The sequence below is a fragment of the Budorcas taxicolor genome, chromosome 4, assembly GCF_023091745.1.
Source record: "Budorcas taxicolor isolate Tak-1 chromosome 4, Takin1.1, whole genome shotgun sequence".
Classification (NCBI taxonomy): Eukaryota; Metazoa; Chordata; class Mammalia; order Artiodactyla; family Bovidae; genus Budorcas; species Budorcas taxicolor.
Genome location: NC_068913.1, coordinates 51,672,950 through 51,696,625, shown reverse-complemented (window position 1 = coordinate 51,696,625; position 23,676 = coordinate 51,672,950). Strand labels below are relative to the sequence as shown.

General features: G+C 41.9%; 1 protein-coding gene across 1 annotated transcript in view; it reads right to left on the bottom strand.

Moving 5' to 3' along the window:
* EPDR1 (ependymin related 1) overlaps nucleotides 1-18,228 on the bottom strand; it is a 34,659-nt gene extending 16,431 nt beyond the window's left edge. Inside the window, exon 1 of the mRNA XM_052638639.1 lies at nucleotides 17,678-18,228. Coding sequence (XP_052494599.1) covers nucleotides 17,678-17,982 — 305 coding nt within the window. The 5' untranslated portion in view covers nucleotides 17,983-18,228. The remainder of the gene's footprint in view (nucleotides 1-17,677) is intronic.
* Nucleotides 18,229-23,676: the final 5,448 nt, after the last annotated feature.

Below are 23,676 nucleotides of genomic sequence, written 5' to 3'. Positions count from 1 at the left end.
AGCAACATATCAGCGTACCCTCTTGCAACTATGAGTCAGCATACTTAGAATGGCAGAGTGGATGGATGGAGAAGACCAGGACCCCTGATGAAACTGCTGAGTCAAACCTACAAACATATATCACCAGAATTCTGAAGTAAACAACAAACATCCTTTCAATTTAAGCCAATGACAGCTTAAATTGCAGCCAAAATGAGAAATAAGTAAAAACAAATACTTAATAGATATTACCTGTTGGATACCTTATAACAAGAAGTCTATGAGAGCCTTCCCTTCCAGAATGAGCAGCATCTAAGGATTTGGTTAATCCTAGGACTCGAAATACCAGAGCCTGGCCTGGGCATAAATGAACCCAAAAGCTACTGTCTTCACAGCCAAAAGGCAACTGTTTTTCTGTCTTGAATTGGGGTAGTCAGGAAAAAAAAATAGTGTAGGGCAGAAGTTACAAACTGGCAAATTCAGTTGGCTGACATTATTAGCTTTTTTCATTTAAAAAAAAAGGATGAGAAAATATGAGGCTCGGAGCATAATTTAGTAGTAAATAATGATGCCATGATCAAACCCAAGATGTGATCTCCAATCAGCTCACTCCAATTCACACACGCTTTGCCTCCTTCCACAGGGGAAAGGAACAATTTTTCCCATTCACGTAGAAGTAGTTGGCCATCCAAGATATACTAAATTACAGAAAAGGGAGTGGACAAATATTATATTGTGATTACAAAAGTACTTTGGCTTTTATGGAAGAAATTGGACAAATTTTGGATTTGTTTAATATGTAGTACAATAGATTAGTAATGCATGCCAGCTCTCTGACTCTCAGCAGGAAGAACTGAGCTGCGGCCACTTGACATGCTGGCTTATACCAAGATCGAGTTACACCCTACAGTAATCATGAGACATAAAAGAAAAACACTATTTCAAAATTGTCGTGTTAGACACCAACTCATCATGCAGGCTGATGCCAACCGCATATAACAAAAGGAAAATTCAATTACTTGAGAATGCAGGCCTAGGAAAAGTCAAGTCAAAGAATAATTATGTGTGCAATTTAAGAAGCTGTAAGGTGATGGGCCTCCACTACTTGGATTCTAGTTCAAAAGAAGAAAAGGATGCTCAAGAAACTAAAGATATTTTCCCCCCCAAAAAAATGCATCTGGATGAATATTGGCAATGTGTAGGCATATATTCTTTCATCTGATGAAAGATAATAATAAAAAAATTTCTCATGAGGCAATAATTCAAGGAGGGTTTTTTCCCTACCACCACTAAAAGAAAACGCCTCATTAGCACTGAGATACCCGTGTTGCCATGGTACATGGTGATTTCAAAAACTTCATATCAGGGGTATTAAGGAGGTTGGGAGGATACAAGCATAGTCAGGGTCATATAGTCAGCACTCTGCTTTTCAGCAGAAAATAATAGTTTCCAAGTGGCGCTAGTGGTAAAGAACCTGCCTGCCAATGCAGGAGAAATAAGAGAAACAGATGCAATGTCTGGGTCGGGAGGATCCCCTGGAGGAGAGCAAGGCAACCCACTCCAGTATTCTTGCCTGGAGAATCCCATGGACAGAGGAGCCTGGCAGGCTACAGTCCATGGGGTCGCAAAGAGTTGAACATGACTGAAGCAACTTAACACAGCAGACACTGTGTTGAAATAAAAACACACATGCACACAGCCTTCCAGCTAACAGTTAACAAAACAAAAATACAAATCTTATTTTTCAGTTTCACTAGGATTTGGGGTTTTGCATTTAAGAAAAAAAGGAATAATGTATGACCACAAGAATAGCTTTCCAATGAAAAACATGATTATCAAGTTAGAAAGTGCAGTGAAAGTAGTATGAAGCAGGCTGGCTATGGGAACCAACAAGAACAGAAAGCAGAAGCAGTGAGTTAAAAGGTGCTAATCCAGAACTCAAGTGAAAAAAACATAAAAAGTGATGAAAGGCTAATGAAAAGATAAAAAATGTGGGGGGGGGGCAGGTGTAAGAGAATCAGTACATGCTTAGTAGAGAGATATTCTACAAGGAACAAATAGAGAAGACAAAATATCAAGCCTCCAGAAATTTCCCTAGAACTGCACATTAACCAAGAGATGTTAATAAAGTTCAAAGATTAACATATACACCCAACTATCTATAAAATAGACAAACACCAAGGACCTATTATATAGCATAAGGAACTATATTCAGTATGTTATAATAACTTATAATGGAAAATAATCTGAAAAAGAATATATATATTTATATTTTATATATATATATATATATATAACTGAACCTCTTTTCTATATACCTAAACCATTGTAAATCAACTATACTTCAATAAAAATTTTTTAATTTAAAAAAGTTCAAGGTTAACAAAATACAGTGTACAAAGACTTGGGCAGAAAAAAATTTTTTAAACTAAACCAGAATTACTTTGGTATCAACCTTCTCTTCTAGAATTCTAAATGCCATAAAAAATTTAAGCAAAAATACTATTATTACCTTATGAATTATATGCACCCCCAAATTATCATTATGTGAAAAAACAATAAGATATTCTCCAACATTCAAAATCTCTGAAATTACACCACCACAGCAATACTGTATCTGAAAAAAATTAATTGAATATATTGTCTAGCTGACCAAAACATGAATCAAATCTAGGAGTCAGGTGAATGTGAATATAAATATAAAAGAAACTGCAGTGAATAATAAAAGTAGTAAAATAATTCATGTTTCTCATTCAACAGACATTGTGGGAAAGCTACTTAGCAGTTTATACAAACACACACTATAAAAATTCCTCTGTGTTTTAACAAGTGAAGAAGTTGACCTTTTAGAGGCTTGACTCAGTGTGGTGAAAAAAGGAAAGACGAGAAGCCATCCAAACATTTTAAATTCTTTTCCACATACCAAGTGGGACCTAAATAAATACTTGACTTTTACAAAAGAAACTGTGTTTTGGCACCAGAAAAGCAGATCCCAAAGAGGACCAAGCCTTCAGGAGGGTGGCTCCTCTGGGGTCTCGGGTAAACCGGACAATAACCAACACTGGCTGCAGGGGAAATCACTGTCCAAAATAGAATCTGTCACAAAGAACTCGACTGAAAGGGAGGACTCCCATATCCAGAGGAAACACGTAAACCACACCAGAACACAGCACATAACATGGCGTCTCAATGGGTATTAAATGTGAGGTGAATTCTCTCCCCAGCATCCTTTGCTCCCAAGAACATAGGCTGTAGAATTTCCACTGATCCACTACCTGTTTCTCCTGAAATGAGAGTTTCTATCCCCCAGGGCTTGCTCTGCCTTTACTGCCTCTGCCTCCCCACTTCCACCAGGGCCTCTCTGCCAAGAGTGGTCCTGGAGATTCTGAAGCAGATACTGTTTCCACTTGACTTCAGCCAACTCAGATAGCTCCATGGTGGTTGGGCATCTTCCTCAGAGGAATGTCTGCCTTTTCCAACCTGGCTCCTGGGTCACTGGCTTCTCAGTGAGACACTCTAGGCAGCAGGCCTTATGATTCCAAAGAATATAAGAGGTGTCCCATTAAGGGACTTGGGGGCAATGTTTTAGCAGCTTTGGCATCAGTGCAGATGGTCCTGCTAACCACAGTCTTCCCTGCAAGTATTTTCAAGCAACCTTGAAGCCCTTGCATTCATTATGGCTGTTTCTGGATGCCACACCAACTAGTCTGGTGGTTCATGATGCCTCCTATAGTCCTTGTAAGTTATAGCTCACCTACAGCTGACAAGATTACATCAGACCCAGGAACCTGCATGCCCCTTGGCCCTGTGCCACCATCTTCCCATCGGCTAGCATCTTCCTTGACGACTTCTGAGATGCTCAAGAGCAGATTCTCTAGGTCCTATGACCTGAATTTTTTTCTCCCCCAAAGTTATGTTGAAAACCTAAAGCCCAAGATGAGTATTTAGGAGTGAGGTCTTTGGAAGTTGATTTGGCCAAGAGCCTTCACAAATGGGATTATCCTCCAATTAAAAAAAAGAAAAAATTCACATAGTAGCACTCAGAGGCAGAAGGAAGGCCCTGCTGGGGCTGGGTTCAGGGTCTGCCAGCCATGGATGTTGAATGTTACCAAATGATCTTTCTATATTTCTTCAGATGACTGTATAATTTTTCTTGTTTATTCTATAAATATAGTGAGTTATATTGACTGAATTTTTAACATTAAATCAAACTTGCATAATCACCACTAGGTCAAGATCAATATTAAAACTACATACTGTCAGATTTAAAGATTCCCAGGTGGCTCAGTGGATAAAGAATCTGCCTACAATGCAGAAGATGTAGGAGATGCAGGTTCAATCCCTGGGTCAGAAGATTCCCTGGAGGAGGGCATGATAATGCGCTCCACTATTCTCACCTAGAGACTCCCATGGACAGAGGAGCCAGGCAGGCAATAGTCCATAGGGTCAAAAAGAGTCGAACATGACTGAAGCGACTGAGCATGCACAAATACACTGTTGGATTTAATGTGCTAATAGTTTATTAAGAATGTTTACATCTATACTCATGAAATTTATGATTTTCTTACAATGTATTGCTTGATTTTGTTATCATATAATCCTGGTATGAAAAAATATTTGGAATAAGTTCTGGCCTTCCTTTTTAATAATAACTTTGGTAGGATTGATATGTCTCCCTCAAATTTTATAACATTTATCAATGAATAAAAAAAAAAGAGAAATGCCAAAGAGCTAGCTGACCATGCCCACCATGTGAAGATATAGTGAAAACTCAAACCCAGAAGAGGGTCCTCACTCACTGGCAGAATTCACACTCTGGACCTTTCCCAGTAGACCTAACTTTCGCCAACAAAACACCCTGCTATGAAAGGACAGGGGTCATCCAAGGAACAGCAGCCTTTTTGTCCAGGGGCAGCTGCTGTTTCTGTTTGGGAGCCATCTGTCCCAAGAGTTCCTCTTTTCTTTGGAAGGTCTGAGGGCAACGCAGTCACCCTGTTAGGGGTCTGATTCTTCAGAGTGCCTCTCGGTTTAAGAGGTACTGCTTCAGAAGGAAACTATTGGTGGGGGCGGGGGGGACTTCCAATGCCCATATTAGGAGGAATTCTCCAAACCAGAGGGTCAGGAGCAGGAGAAGCACTGTAAAGAGTGTTTGATGAGAGAAGAGCTGTGAGTAGCTCATGGATGAAAGGAATCTGGGGGATGTACTGGTCATGACATGCCCTTTTACCTGTAGTGGAGTGTATGCTCCACTATAACCCTGCTTCAAAACTTTTCAAAATATGGGTAAACACTGAAATTTAATTCACAAAAATTATTCTTAACAAAAAAGATATTGAATGTAAAATATAAATGAATAATAAACCATAAAACCATCACACAAATCCATTAGCTTATTGTTAAAATGTAATTTAGAGAAAAAAATTTAAATATAGAATATTGAGAAGAAAAGGGCCTCCAGTTAAAATAAATAAATTTAAATTAAAAAAATAAAAGACAAGGGGACATTGATAGATAAGGTGAAGTTTTTTTTAAGAGTTAAGAGACTACCGTGCACAAACTTGTTATGATTATAAATACAATGTTTATTAAGTAAAAGATTTTCTAGGAAAATATAAACAACCAAAACTGACTCAAACTTAAGCAGAAAGGTAAGCTGGTCAACAACTAGAGGAAAAATCCTTATAATAGCCTAGTAAGATCTTAGATCTTTGATCTTAAAAAGAGATCAAAGAGTTACTGCCGGGGTCCAGCCCCGGTGGATCCAGGGTGATTCAAAGGTGGGGACGGCGTCGGCGTCCTTGGAAAAATACATATTTAATTACAGAGATATAGAGAGATTAGGAAACGGATAGTGTAGTAGGAAAATTAGTGGAGAAAAAGAGGCTGAATCACTTGGTTTACGTAGAATAGCATCCATGCTCCAGATGGGAATTCAGCCAGAAAAACGGGGAGCAAGAAAGAAGCGACATAGGGAAATCAGTCTTTCCGGAAACTGATCTGATTTTTTTATTTTTGGGTTTGCTTATATATATACCTTTTGTTACATATAGGGATGAATACAGAGTCACGCAGTGGTCAGCAGTCTTGACCTTTATCAAAATCAGGTGCTTCACATAAATATATAAAAAAAGGTCTTAGGGATATTACATCATCTTCTGGCCATAAGACCTGCTGACATTTTATGATCCTTTCTTTCTGATAACCAAAAAACTTATTTTTTCCAAGGGTGTTTTTTCTTAAACCAGGCACCACCCTCCAAATAAAGTTACATTCCTATAGGATGAGGGTGTAGTAAGCTACAATCAAGAAAGAAATTTATTTAACCCAAGGTTAACATGATTAACTTAAAGGTTAATACTTATTTCTTCTATATGCTTAAAGGTTAATGCTTATTTCTCCTGTATGCTAGTTATATTCAGTATAAGGGCAGGGAATATGGAGATTTAGCAGCAAACATCAGCCCAACAAATGAAAATCCTTTCACCAATGTTCCCCTTAAGATCTATTTAGTCTTAAGATAGTGATAAAGTTACATTTTTACATAGCAAGGACACAGTGATTTGTAACAAGGTACAGTGATCTATTACAAAAGAGAAAATTCACTAACTCAAAAAGTCTAGTATTGCTAACCTTAAAAACTACTGTATTTCCTTTTCTATATTCCAAATACATTGATTAATATATTCCCAGGTGCCTAAGGATACGGACACCTGGTGGTAGTCATTGACTCAACAAGAAGAAAAAGCCCTATGCTAATTAAGACTCTCAAAATACTCCTTCAGAGGAGTCTGTAAGCTGAAACACTCCTGTCACGCCCAGGAATTTTTATTGCCTTGGAGCTGCACGTTTACTCCTTCTCCGAGAGAAACAGTTATGGGGGAGAGCCCCCCGTAAAGTCAGAGGTGTAGGTGAGAGCATAAAACAGACTCTGGTTTTGGGGTAGATGCTCGGGAACAGGGGGTTTCCTGAGGCTTGATCACGCCTTTGCGTATGCCAAGCCTCCTTCCTCATGACCTTTGCCATGGGCGGAGTTCCTCACGCTGGCCCCCGGCAAGTTACTTCTTCAAAAAAAGTTGGATCCACATGATTTCATGAATCAGTTTTTTCTAATCTCAAGGCTATTGAGCATAGAGAATTACAGAAAGATTGCCAATTCTATGAAACTCTGACATAAAAATATAGAAAACACAAAAATATAAGCTAGATCAAATTAAATTGTGGTTATGGATTAAAAACAAATATTAAATATTAACAAATCAAGCAGACTATTAAAAAATAATACATAATAATAGAACTTATTTCAGGAATGCAAAGATGGTTAAATGTTAGACAATCCATTAGTATAAATCACTAGGCTGGGGAATTTTAAGACTCATCCTGATTCGAATAAATTCTTTATAAAATAGGTCAGAAAAATATTTACTGAAAATGATAGTGTGTCTTTGTTAAACCAGCAGCCTGTAGGAGACGTAACTGTGGCAAATTAGAGGCATTCACTTTAGAGTGAGACTCGTGACAAGAGAGTGTGACATCACTGCAGTATGTCATTCTGCCTTTCAGTTTCTTGTTTATCATATTTGAAATTGCTAAAAATTAATGAGGCTCCTTATAGGTGTGAGTGGGGTAAATAAGAACATTCATATTTTGCCAGTTGAAATATCAGCTGGAACATTACCTTCCTGAAAAGCAAAGTGGTCAAAATTTCATAAATGTGTAATCCCTTTTCAACCATTTTCTTATCCAGGAATCTGTGTAAAATATTTTTAAAGTAAATTGCACACAAATACAAGGTTACGCATGTAGTTATTTATAGTAGTGAAACATAAAGGAGAAAGAAATCTAACTGTCCCCTATTAAGGATTGCTTATAGAAACTGTGTCCCATCCATTAGCCAGAATACCATGCAGTCATTAAAAATGATTCTGTTAAAGATTACATGAAAGTAAAAGTGAAGTCGCTCAGTCGTGTCTGACTCTTTGCGACCCCATGGACTGTAGCCTATCAGGCTCCTCCGTCCATGGGATTTTCCAGGCAAGAGTGCTGGAGTGGATTGCCATTTCCTTCTCCAGGGGATCTTCCCAACCCAAGAATCAAACCCGGGTCTCCCTCATTGCAGGCAGATGCTTTACCATCTGAGCCACCAGGGAAGCCACAAAGATTACATAATGGCATGAAAATATGCAGTGTTTTGTTAAATTTTTAAAAATCACATAGCATGTTTCTAATTTAATTTTAGAATTGTATATACAGAAATAGAAATTGGAAAATCTAGAAGAGCATATATAAGGGTTGTTAATTCTAGACAACATGATTCTCTTTACTCTATTTTGCTATTCTTGGTTACCTAGATTTTCCACCACGAACATGTATCATACTAGTAATCCAAAAGTCATAAAAATGGTATTTATTCATTCAGTAAACATCATTGAAATATACTATGTGCCAAGCACTTCTAGGTGCTGGAGTTTCGGTACTATACCAGACTGATCAATTTCTCCTCTCACTCCTGGGAAGAGAGACTCAAGACAATGTCACTCAGTAATAGTGTCCTGAGTAAAACAGAATGAGATGTGATGGAGAGTGGGTAGTGGAGAGGGCTTTATTGGACAGTCACATAAGGCCCCTCTGGGCTAAGACCTGAATGGGAAAAGCCAGGAGTTCAAAGATGATACAAGCAGACTAGTCAGTATGGATGAGCTTGCACAATACTGTTAAATGAAAAACAGCCTATTACCAAACGGTGTGTGCTACAGTATGTAAATTGTGCATCTAAAAGTCTCCTAGGATATTTAGAAGATGTTACAGTAGTCATGTTGGCTTGGTAGTTATGGATAATTTTTACTCTTTGCACATCTATATTTAGATATCCTTTTGCAATGAATATAAGTTATCATTGTCATTCATTCTCTCATTCAGAAAAATTTAGTCAGGGCTATTCTATGGTGCTAGAAATACAGCAACAACCAGGGGAAAATCCTGGACCTAATGGAGCTTTACTTTGGGTGGCAGAGGAAATGAGGGAACAGACTTTAAAATTTAAATTAAATTAAATAGCATATTAATAAAATATTAAAATAGTATGTTAATAAAAATATGAAATAATAGGTAAATATCTTGAAGATAAAAGGCAGTGAGGTAGAGTATATGTCATGGAGAGAAAGGACAATCTAATTTGCAAGTGGGTCATACAGCTTTTCAGGGAAAAGGCTTTCAGGCAGAGGAATCAACCACCCAAGTGCCAAAGGAGTGAGCATGCAGAGGCTGTGGGCTGAGTGAGTGAGCTGGTGATGAGGTGATAATGGATGGATGGTAGAGTGAAGAAGTCAAGACAAGGTGTGGAGGGGCTGGGGGAGCAGATCCCACAGCATGGTCAAATCCTTGCAAAACCTTTACTCTGAGACATAGAAACACACGGGAGGGTTTTGAGCAGACAAGCAACATAACAATTTTAGCAAATCACTCAGGCTGCAAGGTTGAGAATAGACCAAAGAGAGCAAGGGCAGAAGTAGGGACCTGTTAGGTGGCTGTTGCAAAAAACCCAGGCAAGAATGATGAAGGTTTGGACCAACCTGACAGTAAAGATGTGTGACAGTAAAGAGAAAGAGAAGGTAAGAAAATGAGGTAAAAGGAGGGGAACTAGAAGAGCGTGATGTCCTGAAAACCATAGAAGAAAATACATCAAGATGGAGGAGATGACAAACAGTAAAATGAAAACAGATAAAAGATCACTTGATTAGTAATGTGGAGCATACGTTCCTTGACCAGAGCCGTTGCAGTAGAGCTGTGATGGAGAAAGTTTGCTTGGAGAGAGTCCAAGAGAACATGGGAGGACAAAAACGGGAATCGGCATGAGATTTGCTTTAAATAGATGGAGAGAATGCAGTTTCAGTTAGTAAGAAGATCAAGAGAAGATTTTTTTTTTCTTGAAAGCTGGGTAAAATAAAATAAATTATAAAGGGGGAAAATAGAAGATTTTTTACTGGAATTGGGGAAATATAAGCCTATCACATTTATTCCAGGAAAAACAAACCACTAATTGGTGGAATATTTTCAGATCTTTGGGCACTTTGCCCTTGACCACCATCTTTGAGGTCAGAATCAGGAAGAAACAGTTCAAGGTTAATGGAGAGAAATAAAGATATTTCCAAAGCAGTATGGCGACCACCTCTGGCTTCTATTTATAAATTAGTCTCCTATTCCACCAGTGCCTTTAATCTCCTGGGCTTATCTTCCTTGGAATTTATTTTTCCTCATCCTTGCATCCCACTTTTTCCACATCCCAGCGTCAATCCTCTGAAATTCAGGGTCAATAGACCCACAAAATTAAGATTCTTAAAGCAAACTTTACGTGCTTCCAAGAAAATCTCTTTCGTGAAGAAAAACTCAGTATTACAAATCCAGCATGGTTTATTTTTCGAGGATCAAAATGCCACAAGCAGTCAGACTTCCTGAGCTAATGAAAGAAAATACTGGCTCCAGCCTTCAGAGATCAAGGAGGAGGGAGTAAGGGCAAAAGAGTAATTCTCCTGAAATTCTGAAAGGAGTTCCTCAAATGAAAGCCCAACCCGTGCAAAACAGGGCTCAGGATCAAATAAATTTGTTGAATATTTCATACTAATTTACTTCCCCCAGCACACAGACACATTCTGAGGATTTACAACGATGTTAGCCCCAAGAGATCCCAAAGAAAAACATACGAAAAAATGTAACCTGACCTTCCCTTCCCCTCATTAAACAATTTAGTCTAGAGCCATTAGGCAAGGTCAAGCAAGGTAGGTCTCTGCATGGCCTGGCCTGGAGAGCCCAACAGTAAGACATCCAAGTAGGGAGCGGATAGCATACCTATGCCTGATACCTACTGCAAGTGAATAAGTGAAGTGAAGTCTCTCAGTCATTGTCCGACTCTTTGCGACCCCATGGACTGTAACCCACCAGTCTCCTCAGTCCATGGAATTTTCCAGGCTAGTGTACTGGAGTGGGTTGCCATTTCCTTCTCCAGGGGATCTTCCCAACCCAGGGAACGAACCTGGGTCTCCTGCACTGCAGGCAGACGCTTTACCGTCTGAGCCACCAGGGAAGCCCAAGGAAGCCAGTTTTCTCATGGTCTGAAAAGGGAGTTACAAAAAATGAACAGGAGAAATCTAGAATGATCCGTGGTGATAGATCAGAATTAGAGATACTAGTATAAATATCTCTGTGTATTAAAATCGGAAGCTTAGAAATAAATGTGGATGTAAATATGTATATATATGTGTGAATGAGTGAGTGTGTGTGTGTGTATGTATTCAAACCTGTATCTTTTTGCTTTGTCTAGTGAGGGTGCCTGGAAAGTGCCACCCAATAGCCATGAGCACAACTAGAGCAGGGACCTTGCTTCCAAATATTATTCTCTAGGAAAAATAACCAGAGCTTCCTGAGAAATGACTTATTCCAATAATCCAGCAAGGAAAGTACAGATGATCTTGAAATATCTTGGCAGAAATCAAGGATATGTTCAAAGAAGAGAGATATGTCAAAAGAACATAGAAGCCAACTTGAAGGGCTTCCCACTGGCCAAATCTGAACATCAAATAAATAGTGATAGCAAATGGAATTCAGTGAGCATCCGTATATTCATGCTGATAAAAATAAAAGAATAACTTGACACTTTAATGAAGAACAGAATATGTACATGGCCCTAAAATAGCTCCCTATAAAATACTTATGGATTATAAAATATAAAAGTATCATTTCACACTTAAGAAATATTGCAGACATCAGTCATCAAGTTATCAAAGTAAACATCCAGATGTGCCATTTCTACCCTAGGTGAATAACTTGAATCTAATTATGAGGAAGCATCAGATCAAGGAACATTCTACTAAATAATTGGTGTGTCATCTTCAAAAGTGCAAGAAAGGCTTAGGAACTGTTACTGACAAAAAGAGACTAAAAAGACACACCTAAAAGCAATGCTTAAATATAAACTGGGTCCTTCCTGCTACAAGAACATCAAAAACACAAATGACAAAATCTGAGTAAGACCTGAATTTCAGATGGTAGCAAGGAACACATGCTGATTTCCTTGTTTCCATGGTTGTGTCCCAAGACAATGTCCCTGTTTGTAGGAAATATACACTGAAATACTGGGGGCCCATGGGGGCAACAAGCTGACAACTCACTCTCAAGACACTCAGGGGAAGAAATGGCTATGGACTAACTTTTTCTGTAAGTGTGAAGTAATTTCAAAATAAAATTGTGCATTTGGAGAAAAAAAACCCTTATCCTGATCCTCAAACATATATAATTGTTGAAGCTGCCCCATGTGATAACTTCCTCTGGAATGAATCTTCAACAGCAGATCCTTGGAAGGACACTCCTGTAAGCAGTCCCATTCAATCCCACAGTATACAAGGAGGCTCCACGGAGAGGACAGCCTTCTGAGTTTGGAGCCAAAGTATAGAAAGGCAGCCCATCATCTCTACCCATGAACACAGGCTTTGGTGGAAAAGTGAAAGAAGAAAGAGATGTATCTGAATTTATCTACACAAAGGGACAAGTTGAAAAATAAATTTAGAATTTATGTCAAGTTATTGCATCTTGCAAGAAAAAAGAATCAGCCGAATGTAATAAAAGTACAAGTAGTGTTCTCATGGTATTGTATAATTTTATTTGTACCTAGCTTTTAAGAAGCCCTAAATATTATTTAGTATCAATACTGTAGATATCATTAAAATCAAATTAAAAGATGAAAAGCACTGATATTCCAAGAAGGAAAGGAACTTATGGGGGTGAAGCCAGGATTAGAAGCCATGTTTGGCATCCCACGACTGTCTAAATGGATGTCCACATGCTTTCTATTACACTAGGTGGTTTTCTCTAAGAATAGAGAAGAGAAACAATATTCTGTTCTCCAAGAAGTAAAATGCTCTTTAAAATCTGAGACAGAGATGGAACTAATCAGAATTTGTATAAGATAAAGTGGATACTTGTCACTCCATTTAAGATATACTTTTCTTTTCATCCTTTAGTGAAAAAAAAAAAAAAAAGAAATCCTCAAACATGTGGGACTGGTGGTTGAACAGTCCTCTAAGATGCATTTCTAACTTACCAGGGTATATCCTCTCAACGCCGCTCTGCTCCCTTTGCGTCAATGGCTTCATTAATTCCAATTCCCAACCTACCATTTTGTAAATAGGAACAGTAAGTTACCGGTAGTCTGACAAAATTCATTCAGTATCTACACTGCCTCTCCCATGAAGTTCACTATGTTACTGAAATACAAAATGATCTTGCCTTTCCTTCAGTCTTCCACATGTAATACTTGTGAGTTTACCGGAAAAAACAGTTGGGAACAGAAAACAAAATAGTATCAGTTACTAATATTTCCCATTCTCTGCTAAGGCTTGTCTTATCTGAAGCTTGTAAAGTTATTTAATCTTTTCCGTCATCTCAGGGAGAAGAAAGCCTGGAAAATCCTAGTCATTCCACAGTAACTATCAGTGGGATTTTCCATAACTATCTGAATGCAAAATAAAAATCTTAAGAAGTTGATCCAATTCTAAAACTTACTTCTCAACTTACTAATAAATATGAAGAGACAACCCATCCATATTTTCTTCAAATCGTATCTGGTTTCTTGGCCAGACTGCTAGTACCTGAAAAAGTTTCAGAGTTTGTTCCAACAAATCTACATTTACAAGCTTAAAAATGCATCTGTGCACTAACCATTTTTTTCTGCATCTGACTTAGGGCCAGAGATGGGACTATAAGATAAAACCTTGCCAAGAAATTGAGAAGAAAAGGAGTAAAATTGCTTTCTAAAAGCTAAACTGTGAGATTAACACTTGACGGATCAGGGCAAGTGTGAAGAAATGAGAAATCACCACATGGACACAGGGAACAAAACTCAATATCTGGTAATAAACCATAATGGGAGAGAATGTGAAAAAGGACATGAATATATATGTAAAACTGAATCACCTTTCTGTACCCAGAAACCCGTACATTGGAAATCAACTATACTTCAATTTAAAAAGTAAAGAAAGAAATCACCACATGGGGACAAAAAGCTTTGAGGCCAGCAAGATTTGGCTGTGACCTCAGTGAGGCTATAATATACACATCTGAAGATTCTACTAATTGATCATGGAGTTACAGAAGAAGAAAGGTTGCTAAGACAACCTGAGCAATACCTGCCCAGGCTTTGTGCAGAGTGAAGGGGGTCTGGACCAGCAGTATTGGGATAGCATAGGATCAGGGACTTCTATGCTTCTAACTTCTCTAGTGAAAATGATGCATTGCTTAATCTTAGCCTGATTCCGCTGGGCTGGCCTCTTATGTATGATGGAAAGCTCAACATTGAGCACACAGCCCAGCCTAAAGCAGGCAGTCATTAGACTCCATGAATTTGCTCCAACTCTTCGCTCATAGCCTCCTGATTAGAATTTGGCTCTCTACATAGTTCTGCCTACAGGGAGAGAATGACCTAGTCAGATTTGAGAATTCTGGCCCCTATGCCAGCTACAGCACTCACTGAGATATACAGTGCCACACTTAAGCTTGTTTATTCTCAGCCAGCTCCCAAAGAGAGGGCCCTGGAGGGTAACACAAGGTCAAGTTTCTGAGCTCATGGGGCTGGTAGCGAGTCTCTGGGCTATGGTAAATTTACCGGGATGGCGAAGATGGTGGTGGCCAGAGGGACAATTGCCACACCTTCTACATTGCACTATGTGCTGTACATAGTTGAACTCATTTCATCCCCACAGCAAAGCAATACATTAGGCATTAGTAGCATTCCTATCTAGTAACCCAAAGACCTGCATTAGAAATTGGAATTCAGAGGCAGATTTATCTGACTCTAAAGCCTAATCCCTTAAATCATGAAAATCTTACCTCTGGGAGGTGGGGGGATGAACCCTATCCTCCTTTCCTTCTCCTGGCCTCACTCCACTGTGTCAGCAGTATGCTTTTGGGCCATCCTGTTACCAATCAGGGTTCTTGGCCTCTTTAATCAATAGAAACTGATCAGAGGCCAGACAAGAAATTCAGGCAAGGCTTTATAGGAGGCGCTGCTGCAGTGGAGGGGGCGAGGGGAACAAGAACAAACAGATCCCCAAGGGGAGCAAACTTGTTCCTTACAGAGGATGAGGGTAGGGGTGTATCCAGGGGTTGGGTTGCAGGGGGATGGCTTAGGTGGTTTGTCCACCCCTTAATCAGTGGTGTTTTGTACAGGGGAATGCACACAATCAGCTGCTTTCGCTCCAGGCTCTTTCAAATGTGGCAATTGGATTTTGGGGTCTCTTTGTATCCTTTATCCAGAATTCACCCTAATTGTGCATGCACACGGTTATTTTTAGCCCCATATAGTTTCTTTGTATTTTGTTGCTGGAGGAGAAGTATGTCCATGTGTGAGCACTGCAGCATAGGGTCCCAGGTCCCAGGTCTGTCTCAATCCTAGTCCATCTTTGACATGGACTCATCTGTAAGCCACCACTATACAGGGCTTCAGGACAATGCACACAAAGAGCAGTGTGCATTCTTCAGAAGTGCAGAAGCCAAATCCCGTCTCAGCAAACAGCATCACCATCTACTCAATGCCGTCAGTACCATTAGCTTTCACAAGCCAGGACTGACTTCCCCCACCACCACCCTGCAGCATACCATCTGATCCTCTGCACCTCCTTCAATAAGACTCTTCAGTATCCTTAAAATTTCTCAAAAGTGTCCACTTCTCACCATCACATTGCCGCACCCCATCTTCCACCTGGATCTCTCTACAAACATCTCCTAGGTCATGTTTCAGCTTCTTCTCTTGTTCTTGTTTATTCTCAATCATTCATCCAGTGCTCTTTAAAAAACCCAGCCATGGCATTCCACTGTTTAAATATCCTTCCCTGGATCCCCAACCTCCCTCCATACTCCACACTTCAGTCTAACAGTGATTGGCCTGCAGTTCTTGGAATATTCTCAGCCTTGCCTGTGGCAGGATGTCCCAGAATACACCTGGATGGATCCTCCTGGATCAGTCTTCCCTCCACACCCACTTCCCCCTAATGGTCACCCCGTCCAGGGATTTGGGGGCTCACTCCTGTTCCACCTCCTCCAGGAAGCACCTCCAGTTTAGGTGCTTGTCTGGGGTGCTCTCAAGTCCAGCTCATCCCTTACCCCACTATATGGGAATTCTTCCTTATATGATTCCACCCCCAGACCGTGACCTCCCTGAAACCCAAGACCAACTCTGATTATACAAAATGACTGACACACAAAAAATGCAGACTGAATGAATAAGTAAACAAACAAGAGCCCAGTATATCATAGATGTCAGAATCCACTCAGCTTTCTCCAGTCCTAGTTCTAGATCTGAGAAAGTTATTCAGTCTCCCTTGACCCCAGATTTCTCTGCTTGTAAAATGGAGATCATAAAACCTGCATTGTCCAGTAGTTGTGATTTTTAAACTAAATAATATGGTATGTGGAACATTTTCAGGACCATGCCTGGTACATAACAGGTACTCAAATGCTGGATTTTGCTATTATTAATACAAAGTTCTTCGAGACTTAACAGAACACATTCATCTTCTTGAAAGAGAAAAGATACTCCCAATACCCCATGATGACTCGGCTACTCCAGGCCTCCTCAACACTCATAGTTTACAATCATGTACTATTTTGCATTCTCAAATATATTGCTTTGAACAATTCTTGCATTTGCATACTGTCTTCAAGATGCCTAATACTTCAACAAACACCTTTAGGTGAAATGATATCAAATTTTCTCCGCATTTTACTGCCCACTGGAGCCTTAAACTGTGGACATTCACATGGCACCTCCTAATTATGCCAGCTCCATATGAGAGGCCAGCATAACCCTTGAAGGAACACACAGAGAGAAACAGGAATGAGGCAGAAGGAACTGACAGGTGGTGATCCCAAAATAGAAATCAAGTTATAATGGGGTCAGAACAAACTGCAGTCTCAGGAAAGAGGGTGTCCTTTGCAATAACAGATGCAGAAAGGTAAATAATCCCGCCAGTGGTTAAAAAGCATTGTAGCATAACCTCTCTGTGGAATATTGTGCAGCCATTAAAAATAGGTAGGGGCCAACTATTAAAATGGCAAATAACAACAGGTAAGAGATCATGTTCTGTAAAAAAGAAGATACAGACATACAGGCTTTTTGATCACCGAATGTAAAACTTGCTTAAAAGAAATTTTAAGGGAGTAGACTAAAATTTCAACGGTTGTGACAGTTCTTTTAACTGATCCCGCACACTTTTGGTTGAGTTGTCATATTCCTTTAAAAAGGAAAAAAAAAAAAACTTATAAAATATGTATTCGTCGTGTCTCCCTCACAGATGTCTCCTGAAAAAGCTGAGATAGTGCAGAAGACACGCCCTAGGCTGAAGGGGGCACCAGGAGTCAGGAGGCTGACTCAGCAGCCTTTGAATGTGGGCGAACCAGGGCCTGGGGGCGCCACCTTTCTTCACCGGCCACTGCCTTGCGAGGTCTCACTGAGTGCCCGCCAGCAGGCCGCCCCCAGTGTGCCAGCCCGACACCCAGCCCCCAACTCTGCTGTTCCCAAGAGATCCTCTCCGCGAAGTTTATCTTTGATGGGAGGAAGGCGACGCGAGCTGCTGGAAACCCCGCACTCCGGCGCAGCTCCCTCGACCTCGCCCTCCCCGGGCCGCCCTGGCCTCGCTCTCCGCGCCCCGCGTACCTCTTGCAGGGGATCAGCGCCTTCCTCTCGTCCAGCACCCGCACGCGCTGGTTGAGCCCGTCGTAAGACAGCAGGGCGCGACTGTAGCGCCCGGTGCTCTGCCGGTACAGCACCTGGCGTCCCTCCCACTGCTGCGGCGCCTGGCAAGGGCGCTGAGCCCCCAGAGATCCCCCAGCCCCCGCCCCGGCCCCCGGCGCCGCTGTCCCCACGCCGCAGAGGCAGCCCAGCGCGCAGACCCAGAGGCCGCCCAGCAGCCAAGCGTCCAGGGACCCTCGGGCCACGCGGAGGGGAGCTAGCCCAGGCATCGCCTTCTGCCGCGGCCGCAGTCCCCAGAGCGCCAGCCCGCGCCCAAGGGGGCGCTGAGCAGCCCAGGCACTCAGCGGGGCTTTCTCCAACTGTGCCGGAGGGGGATCTTGGCCAAGTTGCTGTTGGTCACGGCGGGGGCCTTTCCAGCTGTTGGGATCAGGATGCGCAAGGCCTGGGAGCCGGGATCGGCCACGGGAAAGCTTCCGTGAATCGTGTGAGAGCTGTTTCTGCCTGGGCCGCTGCCGGCGGCCGCTACTGTTTTCACTTGCTCTCTGCTGCCAACAGGAAATGCAGTGGCAGTGGTGCCACTAGCATCCTGAAGGGTATCCGCGTTTTAAGGGGGGTGGGGTGGTGGGGTGAAAAGGAAAGTGTTCTGCTAAGTTGAGTATTCAGCAGATAACCAACACTGGAGGACAAACTCAAACACAAGATCAAGAAAGCTGGATCACTGCACTTGCTGTACCCCACATAACCCTGTCCCTTTATCAAACTGTTTTTGTTGCTGTTCAGTCGCCACCTCATGTCCAACTCTTTGCGACCCTATGGATTGCAGCACATCAGGCTTCCCTGTCCTTCATTGGAGTTTGCTCAAATATATGTCCATTGAGTCAGTGATGCCATCCAACCATCTCAACCTCTGTAGCCCCCTTCTCCTCTTGCCCTCAATCTTTCCCAGACAGGGTCTTTTCTAAAAATTCGGCTCTTCATATCAGGTGCCCAAAGTATTGGAGCTTCAGCTTCATAGCATCAATCCTTCCAATGAATATTTAGGGTTGATTTCCTTTAGGATTGACTGGTTTGATCTCCTTGCAGTCCGAGGGACTCTTAAGAGTCTTCTCCAACACCACAGTTCAAAAGCATCAATTTGTCAGTCCTCAGCTGTCTTTATGGTCTCTCATATCTCACAAACACGACTACTGGAAAAACCATAGCTTTGACTATATGGACCTTTGTTGGCAAAGTGATGTCTCTGCCTTTAAATATGCTAATAGGTTTGTCATAGCTTCTCTTGCAAGGAGCAAGCATCTTTTAATTATGTGGCTGCAGACACTGTCCGCAGAGATTTTGGAGCCCAAGAAAACAAATCTGTCACTATTTCCACTTTTTCCTCATCTATTTGCCATGAAGTGATGGGATCAGATGCCACGATCTTAGTTTTTTGAATGTTGAGTTTTAAGCCAGCTTTTTTTACTCTCCTCTTTCACCTTCATCGAGGGGCTCTTTTGTTACCCATCTGCATATCTGAGGTTGTTGATATTTCTTCTAGCAATCTTGATTCCAGCTTGTGATTCATCCCAGTCCACCATTTCACATGATGTACTGTCAGTTCAGTTCACTTCAGTCGCTCAGTCATGTCCGACTCTTTGCGATCCCATGAATCTCAGCACGCCAGGCTTCCCTGTCCATCACCAACTCCCGGAGTTAACTCAGACTCATGTCCATCGAGTCCGTGAGGCCATCCAGCCATCTCATCCTCTGTCGTCCCCTTCTCCTTCTGCCCCCAATCCCTCCCAGAATCAAAGTCTTTTCCAATGAGTCAACTCTTCACATGAGGTGGCCAAACTACTGGAGTTTCAGCTTTAGCATCATTCCTTCCAAAGAAATCCCAGGGCTGATCTCCTTCAGAATGGACTGGTTGGATCTCCTTGCAGTCCAAGGGACTCTCAAGAGTCTTCTCCAACACCACAGTTAAAAGCATTAATTCTTCGGCGCTCAGCCTTCTTCACAGTCCAATTCTCACATCCATACATGACTACTGGAAAAACCATAGCCTTGACTAGACGGACCTTAGTCGGCAAAGTAATGTCTCTGCTTTTGAATATACTATCTAGGTTGATCATAACTTTTCTTCCAAGGAGTAAGCGTCTTTTAATTTCATCGCTGCAGTCACCATCTGCAGTGATTTTGGAGCCCCAAAAAATAAAGTCTTGACAGTTTCCCCATCTATTTCCCATGGAGTGATGGGACCGGATGCCATGATCTTCGTTTTCTGAATGTTGAGCTTTAACCCAACTTTTTTGCTCTCCTCTTTCACTTTCATCAAGAGGCTTTTTAGTTCCTCTTCACTTTCTGCCATAAGGGTGGTGTCATCTGCATATCTGAGGTGATTGATGTTTCTCCCTGCAATCTTGATTCCAGCTTGTGTTTCTTCCAGCCCAGCGTTTCTCATGATGTACTCTGCATAGAAGTTAAATAAGCAGGGTGACAATATACAGCCTTGACGTACTCCTTTTCCTATTTGGAACCAGGCTGTTGTTCCATGTCCAGTTCTAACTGTTGCTTCCTGACCTGCATACAGATTTCTCAAGAGGCAGGTCAGGTGATCTGGTATTCCCATCTCTCAGAATTTTCCACAGTGTATCATGATCCACATAGTCAAAGGCTTTGGCATAGTCAATAAAGCAGAAATAGATGTTTCTCTGGAACTCTATTGCTTTTTTGGTGATCCAGCAGATGTTGGCAATTTGATCTCTGGTTCCTCTGCCTTTGCTAAAACCAGCTTGAACATCAGGAAGTTCACGGTTCACGTATTGCTGAAGCCTGGCTTGGAGAATTTTGAGCATTACTTTACTAGTGTGTGAGATGAGTGCAACTGTACAGTAGTTTGAGCATTCTTTGGCATTGCCTTTCTTTGGGATTGATGTACTCTACATATAAGTTAAATAAGCAGGATGACGATATATAGCCTTGACATACTCCTTTCCCAATTTTGAACCAGTCCGTTGTTCCATGTCCAGTTCTAACTGTTGCTTCTTGTTCTGCATACAGGCTTCTCAGGAGACAGGTACAGTGGTCTGATATTCCCATCTCTTTAAGAATTTTCCAGTTTGTTGTGATCCACACAGTCAAAGTTTTAGCATAGTCAATGAAGCAGACGGAGAAGGCAATGGCACCCCACTCCAGTACTCTTGCCTGGAAAATCCCATGGATGGAGGAGCCTGGAAGGCTGCAGTCCATGGGGTCGCTGAGGGTCAGACATGACTGAGCAACTTCACTTTCACTTTTCACTTTCATGCATTGGAGAAGGCAATGGCAACCCATGCCAGTGTTCTTGCCTGGAGAATCCCAGGGACGGGGGAGCCTGGTGGGCTACCGTCTATGGGGTTGCACAGAGTCGGACACGACTGAAGCAACTTAGCAGCATGAAGCAGATGTTTTTCTGGAGTTGTCTTGCTTTTTCTATGATGCAATTTGATCTCTGGTTCCTCTCTCTTTTCTAAATCCAGCATGTACATCTTGAAGTTCTGAGTTCACTTACTACTGAAGACTAGCTTGAAGGATTTTGAGTGTAATCTTGCTAACATGTGAAATGAGTGCAATTGTACAGCAAGTAGTTTGAACATTCTTTGACATTGCCTTTCTTTGGAACAGGAATGAAAACTGACCTTTTCCAGTCCTGTGGCCATAGCTGAGTTTATCAAAATTACCACCTGCTAACTCCAAATTAAAAGTGTAAAAAGGGGTCTCTTCCTGAAGAAATTACATCAGTCATTCATGGCCATTTGGCAGCCAGTAGAGAGCCTGTGGGACTAGACACTATGGGGATTAGTCTAGACCCTAGACACTGTGGGACTAGACACTATGCCTTTGCTCTTGGGCTGAGGACTCAGGAACATGCCTGGTGGCCACATCTGCAGTGAGACCCATCACCTCACCCATCACCTGACAATAGCACAGACCTACACGTTGGTGTCTGGAAGTTTAGGGTCGTTAAGAACAACGTTAACTGGGTTTATGGTTTATGTCTGTGTAAGGTTAGAATCTGTAGTATGGACTCAATATAAAAAGCAACTATTTAAAAAACAAAAGGTGAGGGTGGGATGATTTGAGAGAATAGCATTGAAACATGTATATTATCATATGTGAAATAGATGACCAGTCCAGGTTCGATGCATGTGACAGGATACTCAGGGCTGGTGCACGAGGATGACCCTGAAGGATGGGATGGGGAGGGAGGTGGGAGGGGCGTTCAGGATGGGGAACACATGTACACCCATGGCTGATTCATGTCAATGTATGGCAAAAAACCACTACAATATTGTAAAGTAATTAGCCTCCAATTAAAATAATAAGTTAATTTAAAAAAAAAAAAACACCTTGTTTTCAAAGTTTATATAGTCTTTTCACCTGATCTGCTTTTCAAGGATGAGGAAGAGTGAGGCAGGTGAATGTGGGAGAGAGCATTCTGGATGAGAGACAGATGCGGGGCAAGAGGAAATGAGTGTGATTTGGGGATTCAAGTATGAGGCATCACTTGGGGCCTTGAAAATCCTTTTAAGGCTTTATTATTAATTCCAAAGTTTTGGAGCCAACCATAAATGTAAAGCTAGGGAGAGTGTCATCAGGTAGAAGTCTTAGGAAGCTCCCCCAGGTCACTGTGGAGAGTGGCAGGGCAAGGCAGAGGGCAGGGGGATGAGGAAGATGCTGTCACAATCTAGACAAGAGCTACTGTCTGAGTAAACACCTTGGTAGTAGCAATGCAGAGGATGGAAGAGTTGGGAACTAGAGAAAAGGACAGACTTGGAGGAAGACCACTTCCTCTGAGTGGTTTGGATCACTGGAAGTTCAGTCCTGAGTGACAGAAGATGAATTCAGTTTAGGATTGGCTGATTTTGTGATGACTGTGGGATATACAGATAGAAATACCCAGGGGACAATTGGATAAACATTTCCAGAGACCAGCAGGCTTGCATGTGTGCCTGCTAAGTCACTTCAGGCATGTCCGACTCTATACGACCCTATGGACTATAGCCTGCCAGGCTCCTCTGTCCATGGGGTTCTCCAGGCAAGAATACTGCAGTGGGTTGCGATTTCCCACTCCAGAAGATCTTCCTGATCCAGGGATCAAACCCACGTCTCTTATGTCTCCTGCAGGCAGGCAGGTTCTTTATTACTAGGGCCATCTGGGAAGCCCAGCAGGCCCAGGGGTCTGGATTTGGAAGCCATTGGCATTTAGTTGGTCACTTAACCCAGAAAGCACAGTAGAAGAGTGGTTTTCCACTCATGGTGATTCTGTCTCCCAGGGGACAGTTGGCAATATCTAGAGACATTTTTGACTATTACAATGGGATAGAGGGCAAGCCGCCCCTGGCATCTAGTGGGAGGAGACCAAAGACACTACTAAATTACCCACAATGTGCAGGACAACCCTCCCCACCCCAGCTCCCATGGCTCACTCAAAAAAGAATTATCCAGCGCTTTTGACACTAGCGCTCAGATTGAGACAACCTGGAGCAGTGGGGAGTGTAGAGAGTGAGAAGAGGGCTGAGGATGGAGCCCTAGAGAACTCCCAACATTGGAAGGATGGGCAGGGAAGCAGGCCCTGGAGGAGACTGAAGAGGAGCTACCAGAGAGAAGCCAATGACCAGGGGAACTTCCCAAGTTACTTGAGGTTTTGGCAAATCAGTGTCAAGTATGGAGTAATGGATTGAGTGCTAAACACCAGGCAAGAAGAGGGAGGCTGGTTGTCACACTCTCCAGATGAATTCCTCAATGCTGCCACCCTCTCCTAGGAACACTAAAGCCAAAGTACCAACAGACCTAATCGGGTAAGCAAGGAGCTTTATGGAGAAGGGTTCTCAGCTTTTCCCCTCCCTTTCTTAAAGGACATTCCATCTGAGAACATCAAGGAAATACCTGAAATGTCGTGACTTGGTACTTGCAGGGCTAAACTAATGCAGCAGGTCCAAACT